The sequence below is a fragment of the Chrysemys picta genome, chromosome 4 (genome assembly GCF_011386835.1).
Source record: "Chrysemys picta bellii isolate R12L10 chromosome 4, ASM1138683v2, whole genome shotgun sequence".
Taxonomy (NCBI): domain Eukaryota; kingdom Metazoa; phylum Chordata; order Testudines; family Emydidae; genus Chrysemys; species Chrysemys picta.
The window spans coordinates 35,317,006-35,330,110 of record NC_088794.1 but is presented as its reverse complement, the minus strand read 5'-3'; the positions used below and the strand labels follow the sequence as shown (position 1 = coordinate 35,330,110).

Sequence of the window (13,105 nt, the reverse complement as noted above, 5' to 3'; positions counted from 1 at the left end):
AAGATTTTAGCAGCCGACCTCGAACCAGCTTTATTAAGCATGTACAAATGGAAATTTTTCAGGGCCTTAATTGGCCAAATCTGGATAAAATTTTATGGGGCCAGCAAAAGACATCTCTTGAGCCCCAAGACTCCCTTTGCCAAATTTCAGGCTTTTGCTCTTAAGTATGGCATTTCTAGATCTCTTCAGAATGCCTGGAAATAAATTAATGTTGGAAACACTACCTATTTCCCCCTAACATTATAGTTGAAAACTATTGCACCATTTTTGCTGATGGCAAAAACAACCATAGCATGGGGCATGGATCACTTGCTGGAGGATTCTCTGCACCTTGAAGTCTTTAAACCACAAGTTGAGGACTTCAATAGCTCAGACATAGGTCAGGGGTTTGTTACAGGAATGGGTGGGTGAGATTCTGTGGCCTGCGTTGTGCAGGATGTCAAACTAGAAGATCATAATGGTCCCTTCTGACCTTAAAGTCTATGAGTCTATGAGCATCCTTTTAGTTGTCAAAATAAGAATTTAGTAAAATTCAAAGAGGGATCAGATGTTAATGTAAATAACAAGACTATCCAAAGTTATAGCGGTTAATGGAAACAAGGACCTTTTGAAAGGATAAAAATACCCGTGGTTCAGCATTTAAAGTAATCTCCAACTTTTAGGGATGAGATTGAGACTTTCGGGGGGGGGGGGGGAGGGAAGAAACGGGACAGATTATATCACATCTGTCTACTGTGGGATTCTTGCACCTTCCTCTGAGGAATCTGGTTTTGGCCACTGCTGGAGACAGTAAATTGGATGAGATGGAGCTTGGGTCCACTCCAATATGGACCATGAAACAGGAACATAGGAACTGCCAAAAATGTTAATTTTCTTTAAAAAATTGTATCTAAACCACTCTTTCTCAAGTGTGTATTTAGTTCAAGTACATCAAGAGAAAATTAAAAATATTTCTTTGAAACAGCCTGTACTAAAGAAATCAAGATGTTATCATAACAACCCACATTCTTCTAATCTACCTGCCACAAAGAAGAATGGTTTGTCATACTAGCTACAAAATGCTGTAGATATTAAACCTCTGCCTGAAATGGCAAACATCATAATGAAGATTCGTAGTCAACTTGACAGCAGGTAGAACCTGGAATGACTATGGCAAATGTAATAAGCATCTCAGTCATGAAAAATAAAGATAACTCCAACTGAATAAAAACTGCAACTAGTATAGACTCTGGCATTAAAATCCTTACATCACCATCCTTACTGGTTCTCAAAAGCCTCATTCAGGCTTAATATCCTTGAGATATGGAAGGTTTTAATTATCTAGCATAATTAATTAAGCATGGGCATCAATTTGTTGAAAGATTTGTCTGAAGGCCAGCCACTTAAGATCATCTAGAACAGGGGTTCTCAACATTTTGCTTTCTGAGGCCCCTCCCAACATGCTATAAAAACTCCATGGCCCACCTGTGCCACAACAGCTGCTTTTCTGCATACAAAAGCATAGGTGCCGGAACTAGGGGTGCAGCCGCATTCCCTGGCTTGAAGTGGTTTCCATCATATACAGGGTTTACAGATTGGTTCAATGGCTCTCAGCACCTCCACTACACAAATTTTTCCAGTGTCCCTGTATAAAAGCCAGGGCCGGCATTAGGGGGTAGCAAGCAGGGCAATTGCCTGGGGCTCCACACCACAGGGGACCCTGAAAAACTGAGTTGCCCAGGTTTCTGCTTCAGCCCCGGGTGGTGGGGCTTGGGGCAGCAGGACTTTGGCTTTCTGCTCTAGGCTCCAGTAAGTTTAATGCCGGCCCTGCTTGGCAGACCCTCTGAAACCTGCTCACAGCCCCCCAGGGGGCCTCAGACCCCTGGTTGAGAACTGCTGATCTAGAAAACATGAGTTTCTGCTTGCCAATCAAATTTGGAAGTACAGTAAAACCTATGCCTTAAACTGAGTTATACATAAAAGTGTTTTGCCTCTTCAAAATATCAACCCAACTGCTGGTTCTTGTCATGTTGCAGCTGATATCAATAAATTCAGGAATGAGCAAAGTAACCCTAACAATGGCCTAGAGCAGTGATACTCAGACTCAGGCTCGCAAGCCGCAAGTGGCTCTTTAATTTATCTCCTGAAGCTCTTTGCAGCATATGATATTAAAACACTGTTATTTAGTTATTAACCAATCTGGATGTTTTACTATGTTATTAACCAATTAAATTATCAACTTGCACTAAGTTATTAATTTATTTGCTGCAAGAATCAGACATACAGACAGATAGACAGACAGACAGACAAGATGAATTCACACGACTGTGGTTCTTTTGGGTAATGTTGATCTCTAATTTGGCTCTTGAACCACTGCAGTCTGAGTATCACTGGCCTGGAGAGTCTTCAAAACTAGAATTGGTCCAAAGCTATAAAATTTGGATCTTAATGTGAATTTTTCCAAAGATCAAGGAGAGAAAGGAATGAACAGATGCTGGGTTTTGGTTTGGCCCACTATGGAGGTAGGCCATCAGATGCCAAATTTGTTTCTGTATCCAAACTTCCCCAGGCCCACTAGCCAGAACATGATAGAAGAAATACATGTAACACTGGAAGTGGAACAGCTTCTTAGAGAATGCTTAGAAAGCAAGTGTTCCCTAAAACTAGACATACCTTAATGAAAATCCTACCTAAAACATACCGTACAATAATAGACTGGCACCAAATTAAACTGTTTTAACTGTCTCCATATAGACAGCTTTAGAGGTTTCCCTAAGTTTCTCTGTCATTGCAAAACACTCAAGCAATGTGTTTTCTGGAAACTGAAATACAACTCAATATTGAGAGCTTTTGACTGGAAAATATATTAGCATTGAATTATCTTGGCTCATATGACCCGTTCTGATTCCTAAAAGCTATGGTGACAGCCAAAAAAACACAATGATGCCATGCAAAAACAGAATAATACCAAATATTAATAAATGGAATCAATGGAGTCGGACAAAAACTGGCAGATTATTACGGTGAGAATGGCGATTTCCACATATACAACCAGATATGTTAACTTTTCACTAAGCTCTGTAACCAAAACCAGCTATTCGTTCAATGAAACCCTGTGAACTTCCTCTGACCACCAATAAATGTTTCATTGTTGAGCTCAATCTTGATCTGTCCCCATAAAGTAAATATGCTCCTGGGTACTCCTTTTAGTTAATTTTATCTAGAGCATTATGACATTTAGATGTCTTCATATAATATGAAGCAGATTTTTGAGTCATAAGTACTAAGACTGATTTAATGGCAATCTTTTCTAAGATAGCTGAACTTACTGCATTTTCTTTAATAGAATGAATGGCAGCTAAGAACATTGCAATAAATGAGAAGGTAAAAATAGCAATCCTTTGATGGAAATGTTTTTATTAGTACCATACCAGCATATGTACTTTACGATCATTTTCTTACAGTGCATGTATGAATGTAATATAAAAAAATTGTAAAAGCTTAACTACAAAGGAAGACAGTAGGTTTAGGGAATGGTAATGGGATATGAAACTTTTTACCTCTAGATCACTGGTTTGAATCCAGCCAGGTCCACAGAGACAGAGTTGTTAATGTCTAATGGCTATTTGGTGCCCTGTATGAAATGAAATAGTAGTCTTATTCCAGTTTCAAGTGAACAGGTTTGATACCTTCACTTACATCTTCAGGGACTGAAATAATCTTGCCTAAGGTGGCCCTGGCAAGTCAGAGTTAAGACACGTTGGTTGACCAGTGTATGGCCAGTAACAACATGGATCACCAGGTTATACCTCTCCTGTGGATAAATGAAGGACTTCATTTCCTAGAATTGTCAGTCTGATACTTTTACATCAGCACTAAATTTACTGTTGAATGTCCAGCCCTGCAAACGCTCCATTTGTGCAGCTCTCATTGAAATCAACCCGGCTTCATCATCCTTTCTTGATAAAGAAGGTTTTATAATAAACGGTAAGAAGAAAGGGTAACTAACCTGTTCCTTAACTGTTATTCTGAGATGTGTTGCACATGTTCATTCCACTCCAGGTGTGTGCACCCTAGTGTGCAACTGTCAAAGATTTTTTCCCTCAGTGATACCTGTCATGGTGGCACATGCACCTCTGCTGCTTTGAGCTACTGCAGATGGTATAAAGGGCGGAGCCACCCAGACCCCTCCCCCTCAGTTCCTTCTTACCAGATAGACTCCGATAGACGGGGGGAAAGAGGGTGGGTTGTGGAATGGACATGTGTAACACATCTTGAAGAACAGTTACTGAACAGGTTAATAACCATTCTTCTTCTTTGAGTGATTGCACATGTCCATTCCGCTTAAGGTGACTCACAAGCAGTTCAGTCTGGAGGTGGGATCGCAGTCTACCTAAATAGATATTGAAGGACCACATGACCAAACCTGGCACCATGTCTAGATTGTTGAGAAATGGCACAATGCGAGGCAAAAGTATGCACTGATGACCAGCTTGCTGCTTTGCAAATGTCCAGAATATGCAATTGGGCCTGAAAGGCTGCAGAGGCTGCATATGATCTAGTTGAATGCACCAACACTTTTCTTGGGGTTGTCACATTAGCCAGCTTGTAGCACAAATGAATATGAGAGGAGATCCATAAGGAAATCCTTTGAGAGAAGACTGGAAGGGCCTTCAGTCTGTTTGCAATTGCCACGAATAACTGTGACAATGACCTAAACAACTTAGTGTGGTCCAGGTAAAATGCTAAAGCTCTTCTAATGTCCAAGGTGTGAGCTTTTTCTTCATCTTTATGATTATGAAGCTTCGGGTAGAAAATTGGTAAATAAATTGCCCAATTAAAGTGGAAGTTGGACACCACTTTAGTGAGGAACTTTGGATGAGGGCAGAGGTAAATCTTGTCCTTATAAAAGATAACATAAGGAGGTTCTGAAACCAGAGCTCATAACTCACCCACTCTCCTGGTTGAGGTGATTGCAGTCAAAAAGGCTACCTTAATGGAAAGATGAAGTAAGGAACAGGTTGCCATTGATTCAAAGGTGGAACCCATTAACTTTGCTAACACTAGGATTAAGTCCCAAGGGAGAATAGGAGCTCTACTTGGGAAAATAACCTATCCAAACCCTTTTGAAATCTGATTGCCATAAGCTTGGAAAAAAGGGAGCAGTTATCAGTTGGTGGGTGGAAAGCCGAAATAGCTGCCAGATGGATTTTGATGGAACTAATAGCAAGATCTTATTGTTTCAGGTATACGAGCTAGTCCAATACCTGATAGATGGAAGCTGGGAGTGGGGAAATACCTTTCTGCTGGGACCAGATGGAGAATTTCTTCCATTTTGCCAGGTAAGTATACCTAATAGAAGGCTTTCTAACATTTAAAAGCACATCTTGAACCTCCTTTGAGCAAATTTTCTCCAGATGAGCCAGCCACGGTGCATCCAAGGTGTCATGTGTAGGGTCTGTATGGTGGGGTGAAGGAGATGCCCATTGTCCTGAGAGATCAGGTCTGAATCTGGTGGAAGTATCAGAGGATCTTTGTCCAAAAGGGTCAGCAAAGTCAAAAACTAATGTTGTCGAGGTCACACTGTGGAGCTACAAGTATGACTTGAGCCTGGTGTTGTTTGATTTTGAACAACATTCGGGTAGGAGTGGAACTGGAGGAAATGTGTACAGGAGTTTGTCTGTCCAAGGCAATGGGAAATTGTCCATGAAAGACCTTGAACTGTGACCTGCTCAAGAACAAAACCGATGACATTTCCTGTTTACTTTTGTTGCAAACATATCTATGTGGGGCTGCCTTGGCAGTGGTGACAGTCTTCATGAGAAAGATAGGAGTTCATGTGTTTCCTTACCTGATGACTGGTTGGTGAGGTGCCAGTTCAAGGCTCAGGTACTGTCCAGTGTGACGGTCATCCAATCCCCCATCGATGCACTAGGGTTGCTCATCAACAGAGAGAAGTCAGTCCTGTCACCTGTACAAAGGATAAAGTGTAGGTGGTCTTGAACTCTATGGACACTAGGTCCCTGCTTCTACAGTTAAGATTCCAGACAATACTAACACTGCTTTGGATATGAAGGCTCATCCTACCAGGACAGTTCAAAATTGCCTCTGCTTCTAGGACATATGGCCTCATGCACTTACTTAGTTCAGCATGCCAGGCTCCATCTCAGGAAACTACAATGGTGGTTAGCATTGGGGTACTCACTGATCCATAATCCCCTAAACATGTAAGTTTGGATGTCCACACAAGTCTTGACCTCTCTAGACTGGCAGAAAGACCCTTCAAATGTTTGTGGGGGAGTTCCATTTGCTCCTCCTCAACCAGCTTTCCCCTTAGTTACAGATGTTTCTATCCTCGTTGGGGAGCTTACCTTGGATCCCTGCAGACTCAAGGTTTGTGGTCTGCCCATGATTTGACTCTACATATAAATGCCAGAAAAATGGGGGACATCCAGCTAGCTTGTCTGGCCTTCCTTCCCCTTATCAAGGGGTAAGATCTGCTAGTACTAACAGACAATACAGCAGCCATGTCCTATGTGAACAGGCAAGGAGAGACCTTGTTGACTCTTCTATGCCGGGAGGTGATGAGGCTGTGGGATATCTGTATTGCTATTTCTGTCCACCTCAAAGCCTCTCATCTTCCCAGAGTACACAATACTCTGGCAGACTGGTGAAGCAGGTCATTCATGAGGCACTGAGAGCTCTCTTTTCCCAGTCATAGCCAGATCTGGAATATACGAGGGGCTGCAGACAGTCCAAATGGTAATAATATAAACTGTAGTGGGATTTGTCGACCACAAACCTGAAGAATTTCCTCTGGCTCTGGTGTATTGCCACATGGAAATGCACATCTTCTAAGTCGAGGGGAGCATACCAAACCTTAAGGTCCATGGAGGGGATAATAGAAGCCAGAGTGACCATCTGGAAGTTTATTTCCTTCAGGAATTTGTTGACCTTTCTTAGGTCTCAAATAGGCCTGAGACCCCCTCTTGCTTTCAAGATTAGGAAGTAGTGAGAGTAAAATCCCTTCCCTCTGAAAAACAGGAACTTCCTCTATGGCTTCCACTTGGAAGAAAGACTTACCTCCTACAGGAGAATGTTCCTGGGTAGTGATGTACAACCAAGCACTCGGATAAAGAGATAGTTGGCAACAAGCAGGGTAGGAGTGGCTGGCACTCTGGATACTGGTAGGTTGTCCTCAACCAACACATCAGAATGCTTGCTTGGAACTCCCAGGCTGCCTGGATAAACTGGTAGCTGCAGCAGAAGAAGGAGGGAGTGGTCTTCTCCTGTAACTTCTGCCTTTTTTCTGATTAGGTCCTGGATGCAAGGCATGAAAGTAGGATACTGGTGAGGCTGCTGAGGACAAAACTGCTTCCTCTTCAGAAAAAGATGCCCAAAATTTGAGCATTATCCTCAGGTGCTTAAGATTTGCTGCTACTCATCGGTGTGCACAGAAAAAAGTGATGGACCCTCAAGGGCAGATCTTGTATGGTCTGTTGGACTTCTTGAGGGAGACCAGATGACTGAAGCCAGGAACATCTACACATCATAGTGACCAATGCTTTGGCCCAAGCTGCTGAGCCTGCAGTGTCCAAACTGGCCACATGGTTGGGTCGATAGGTGCCGAGCAAGGGATATTGCTGTATGTGATGTGGCCATGAGATGTAAGAGCAAACCTCTGACTCCAACAAGAAATCCACTTCATCTCACTGGGGTGGGGGTGAAGTGGGGGGGACTATTCCCATCATTGCTATCCGAAGGTGGTACCAGTGAGATCACGGCCTACTTGCCTCTAGATGTCACCACTTGGAGAGGTACTTGAGAGGCTGGAGGTGCCCCAAGAACCAGACTATGGGTTGGCACAAGCAAAATAGGTGCTGGTACAGGGTGCAAAGACTCCTGGACCACCAAGGAAACTGGCACCAAGAGATTTAGCAGTTCCCATGCCACTGTGAAAGCCTTCGTAGACAGTCCCGGAATAATCCTTGCTGTTGAGACATCATGGGCTGTACTGTTGAAGTACACACCACTTCAGGGGCCAGTCTCAATGGGACCGTGGCTGGTGCTGGAGTCAATGGACCCCCTTGGACTGATGACTGCCTCAAAGAGGTCCTCCTCTTCAAGTGCACCCCACTGCCCTTGTGCTTATTGGGCTTCAGTGCTGAGGATCTCAATCTCTCAGATGCTAAGTCTTTAGATACGTTCTGGTGCCTCTTCCTCAGTACCAGTGAGGGGGATTGGCCTGAAGGCTCAGTCAAAGCAGGAGGAGCACTTGTAATGGACACAGATTCACTCGGTGGCCACTGCAAGCAGAGAGGCTCCAAAGTTGGGTGCAGTGCTGCCACCATCAGCAGAAACCTAAGCCTCACTCATAGTGAGTCATGAATGATCTGCTTCACCAGTCTGCCAGAGTATTGTGAACTCCAGGAAGGTGAGAGGCTTTGAGGTGGATAGAAATAGCGATGCAGAAATCCAACAGCCTTATCACCTCCTAGCATAGCAGAGCCAACCAGACCCCTCCTTGCCTGTCTTTCTTGGTTCTAGATTTAAAGTTTCTGCAAATTTGACACTGATCCCTGACATGAGTCTCCCCAAGACACTTCAGGTGGTGTGGGTCACTCACTGGCATTGGCTTCTTGCACAAGTGGTACAGTTGAAACTCTGGTGACTGAGGCATTCCCCAGCACCAATGTCAGTACCCAGGAATGGGAACTAAAGTATCTGAAAACTCTTAAAAAGAAAATTTATAACTAACCAACACTAAAAACTACTAAAATGGGTGCAAACTATATACAAATAGAAGGAAAATCTTGCACTAGCAAGAACATATGCTCCAACAACTGTTGTGGGTGGTAAGAAGGAACTTACTATTATGGGCGACTCCATCCTTCATACCATGGTGCAGCAGCATGAGGCAACAGAGGGCACATGTGCCGTCCCAATAGGTAACACTGAGGGAAAAGTCTCTGATTGATGGCACACATCTGATTGATGTGCAATCACTCAAAGAAGAAATACCTATTTGACAACAATGATGCTAGGTTGTTGTCATTAACTCAGTCAAGGAGAAGGAAGACTCATATTTGGAAAATATCAATGATTCAGTAGATAAGTTAATAGAGAATGCTATTATTCCTGATTATGATTGCGTGATTAAATCCTAAAAGAAGAGAAAATGGACTTTCTAGATTTTGTCGCATTAATAAGAATTTAGGAGCTAAGTCTTTATAATATTTAGTGTATTATATGCTAGCATGAAGCATTGTAATAATTATGATAATAGATTTAATGTAGTATTGGCTTAATTGACCTTTTTTTTGTAGTTCAAGTTGTCCAGAGGACTTAATATTTTACCACTATGGTCAATATTTTCAAGAGTGACTTGTGATTTTGGGTGTTCAACTTGACACCCCTTAAAAAGACCCAACTTTTTCAGAGAGTACTGAGCACTCACTTTTTGAAATCAGGTCTCTTTAATGTATCTCAAGTTTAGGACCCAAAAATAGAAACACTCAACATTATGAATCACTTTTTGAAAATCATGGCCTAAATTTATATTCTCTCATTTATATCTTCAAAAAAAAGGGACTGATTAAATTACAAGCTTTTAGGACTACAGGAAGGATTCAAAGATAAACACACTGGAATAAAAATTCAAAAAATTCTGGAATATTTAAAGGAAGATTTATGAAAAAGCTAGATAGCTCAGAAAAGAGAGATCTTATATGCAGTTTAATATTTATTATGTTGGCATACAATGTCTAACATTAAGAATAGTCAATGGTAGTCAGAATTTAAAGACACCCACAAAGGAAAATCATTCAAAACTTCTCACTAAAGAATCATGGGTCAGATTTTCAAATGTGATGAGTACTCACAACTCTAACTGAAGCCATGTGAGTTGCTAGTCATCAGTATTAGTGGCTGATCAACAACTTTCTATCAAAAAAAATTTCTGTGGAAAATTAGATTTTTGACTTAAAGGAAATTTCCGCAGAAAGTTTTTGCTTTTTTTGTTGGAAACTCACACCCAGAAAATTTTTAGCTGAAAATTTTAGATTTTTTGGTTAGACATGTTTTGCTTTTTAGTTGCTGAAATAAACAAATCAGTTTTTCAATGAAAAGGTAAATTTTTTTGCTAAAACAATTTCCAACCACTTCTAGTCAGTATCTCTGTAAGATCAGGCTTCAGGACTTTCACCCCCTCATTTAAATATTTATTTTCTTACTGAGGTATTTTTAAATTTTCTTCCTACTGACTTTTATTTTAGTTTAGATTTTTCTTATTTATGAAAAAATAAATGTAAAAAAAAACAAATCACCAGAAAACACTTGGTTTTGCATCAATACTATAAATCTGCCCAGATTTGCTTGGGTCCAGATACACTGAAAATGAGTAACCATAGGTACCTGCTAGTGAAGGATAGGGAACAGTGTCTCCAAGGTTTAGGAATGCACGACTTTGTCACATAGTTTAAGGCCAAAAGGCCCTATCAGATCAGCTAGTCTGACCTCCTATATATCCAGCCACCTCAACATAAAGCCCAAGAACCAGAATTAGATCAAGGTATTATGACCCTCAGGAGACTAAACTATTGTATGACACAGGCAGAGAACAGGAGGGACTGAGATGCACCAATGGCCCAAGGACCCTGTAATTGCAGATACTTAATTTAGAGAGATATACCCTGATTATCCTGGCACCTATGTCCCATGCTTCAGAGGAAAGAGAATCAGAACTTCTGATATTATGCTAAAAGCATAAAATGTAGATTATCTGTGCTCCTGAACAACCCATAGTAAGCATATCAGTGTGGATGCACCTCAAGTGGACCTACACATACTCCACACTTTATCAGGGATTCTAACCCTGTGCTCAGCCAAAAGACAAGAGCCTTCATTGAAGATGCCAGAAGGTGTGTGCATTTGTGAATGAAAAGCAACATGAAAAACAGCTTCAACAGATTTCAAGGCCATGATACCTACTGTCTCTTTTTTAAATGTTAACAAAATATCACTGAACGTGAGTGGTGCACGAATGTAAGGAATGGAGGGGAGATGTGGAGACAATCTGAGCTACAATATTCCACTAAAAATAATGCCTGCACTGCTTGTGCCCACCAGTCTGCTCGGCAACAGAGATGGGGTTGGGAACAATATGAGGAGCCACTGAAGGTGTACTCGTTTAGCTAGGAGGAAAAACTAGGAAGGGCAGAGTGACAGAAACCCAGGCATGTGAAGGTCTCTACAAAGAGGGTGGTCCATATGTAAAAAATAGATGCCAAGGAGAATGCATATGGAGAAGTGACCCATAAACATGATATTTTCTCAGGGAAAGGCATATTTTTTATATATCTTATTGTTATAATATTGGAAGAACATCTGTAGCTTAATTCCAAATTAATTCCATTAATTCCATTAATTTTTGTCTCAGATAAAGATGCCACATCAGTCACCATGAGGACTGACATCCTCTCTACACAGCATTGGTACAAAGGTAGCAGCAATGCTACAAGCTACCACCTTGATCCACTTAACATGCCTCAACTCTGGCTGAAGGGATTACTTCTAGGGGGTACTAAACAATGTTATAACGGAATATCCCAGTATGGAAACTAACATGTCAGCTCAAATGAAAGTAGGATATCCGGAGCTGAGATGAAATTTCCCCATCCCTCAAGAGGAAACAAATACTATCACTTCTGCGGAAGAAAAGTTTCTCGCCATCTTGCTTGAAAAGTCAATCAAGGAAAAGATTAATAAGACAGTTATGAGAGAAAAAGAAGAGCTAATCAGAAGATTTGAGATCTGTACTGTTCCCTCATACTTTAGCATCTCTCTCCCTACTCCCCTCTCCCCATTCCAGTTCACCCCACCTCTTATTCCCACTTGGGGTATTGATCCCAAAGTTACTCTTCTTCTTATCAGATCCTATCACAATTTACGCACTACCGACCTGAATTTCTTTTGGACGTGATACCAAATTTGTACAGTAAATAGAGTTAAATGTGTTTGAACTGTTGCAAAACATCCATTAAACTGCCCTTGGAAAAATGATAATGAACTGAAGGAGTTTTTTGTTTTCTTTTTTTTTCCCTTTCTTCTTTTATAAGTCTGCATTTAGGTGTGTTGAGCCTGATAAGGTGGAAGATCCTGTTTGGCGGTTACTCCACTTTGCCAGCTGTTGCAATTTCTGAAGACCATGGGAATGAGGGAGGGCTTTGCCATTCTATATATAAAGCATCCAAGCTTGAAAAGGCAAGCTTTGAAGGTGGCAGCAGCAGCACTGCCCCTTTTGAGCAGGTAGGGGCGGAGAGCCCTGAAAAAAGAAACTCTTCACTCAAGGCAAACACCATGCTTTTGGCACTACTACTAATAATTTCCTGCAGTTTTCTACACTGCACAGGTAAGTCTAAGATCTCTAGCTAGGCATGAGATTTCTTTGGATGGATATTTGACTAAGTGTTATTCAAAGGGAAATAGGTATATAGTGAAACAAGGGGAGATTGCAGTGTGTGATGTTAGAGATTCCATTATTATACTAACAGTACATGGGATGCAGACTTTTTCCCCCATCCTCAGTGGAATTACAATCATTTCCATTTATGTTTTTCCCATCAGAAGTTTAAAATATGCAACTGCATATTTCACCAACACATGACTGAAAATACGACCCAGTAGAACAATTTTAAATTATTTTTTTCCCCTCCCTACTCTCTCTATTTGGAATTTCTGGTTACTGAGACTCTTGGTGGATCATTCACTGCATGGTACATAGTAAGTGAATTATGTCACATCCCTCATGGTAAATTGTATATTGTGTTTGCAAACACAAAGGGTCTCCACCCTGCAGTAGTTCCACATGCAGCGCTCACATTGATGTTAGTGGGAGACCTGCATATGTACCCTCTGTAGAATTGCGCCTGTTAAGAACGGTGCACAAGGTCTTAAATATGTGTCAGAGAAAGGGCATAATTTTTCTTGATTAACCCCATTCTTTAAAAGAGGACTTCCATGCTTGAAATGTGGGAAATTGTTCAAATCTATAAAATGTTCAAATGAAATCTCTCAATGTGTTTGTCTAGCTCTTTATATAAAACTAATCGATTTATGTTTCATTAAG

At 41.2% G+C, this 13,105-nt stretch overlaps 1 protein-coding gene across 1 annotated transcript in view; it reads left to right on the top strand.

The window, feature by feature from the left end:
* The window catches only part of MUC6 (mucin 6, oligomeric mucus/gel-forming), a 107,587-nt gene that overhangs the window by 11,449 nt on the left and 83,033 nt on the right, over positions 1-13,105 (top strand). Inside the window, exons 2-4 of the mRNA XM_065594051.1 lie at positions 5,226-5,321; positions 8,783-8,927; positions 11,417-11,557. Coding sequence (XP_065450123.1) covers positions 5,226-5,321; positions 8,783-8,927; positions 11,417-11,557 — 382 coding nt within the window. The remainder of the gene's footprint in view (positions 1-5,225; positions 5,322-8,782; positions 8,928-11,416; positions 11,558-13,105) is intronic.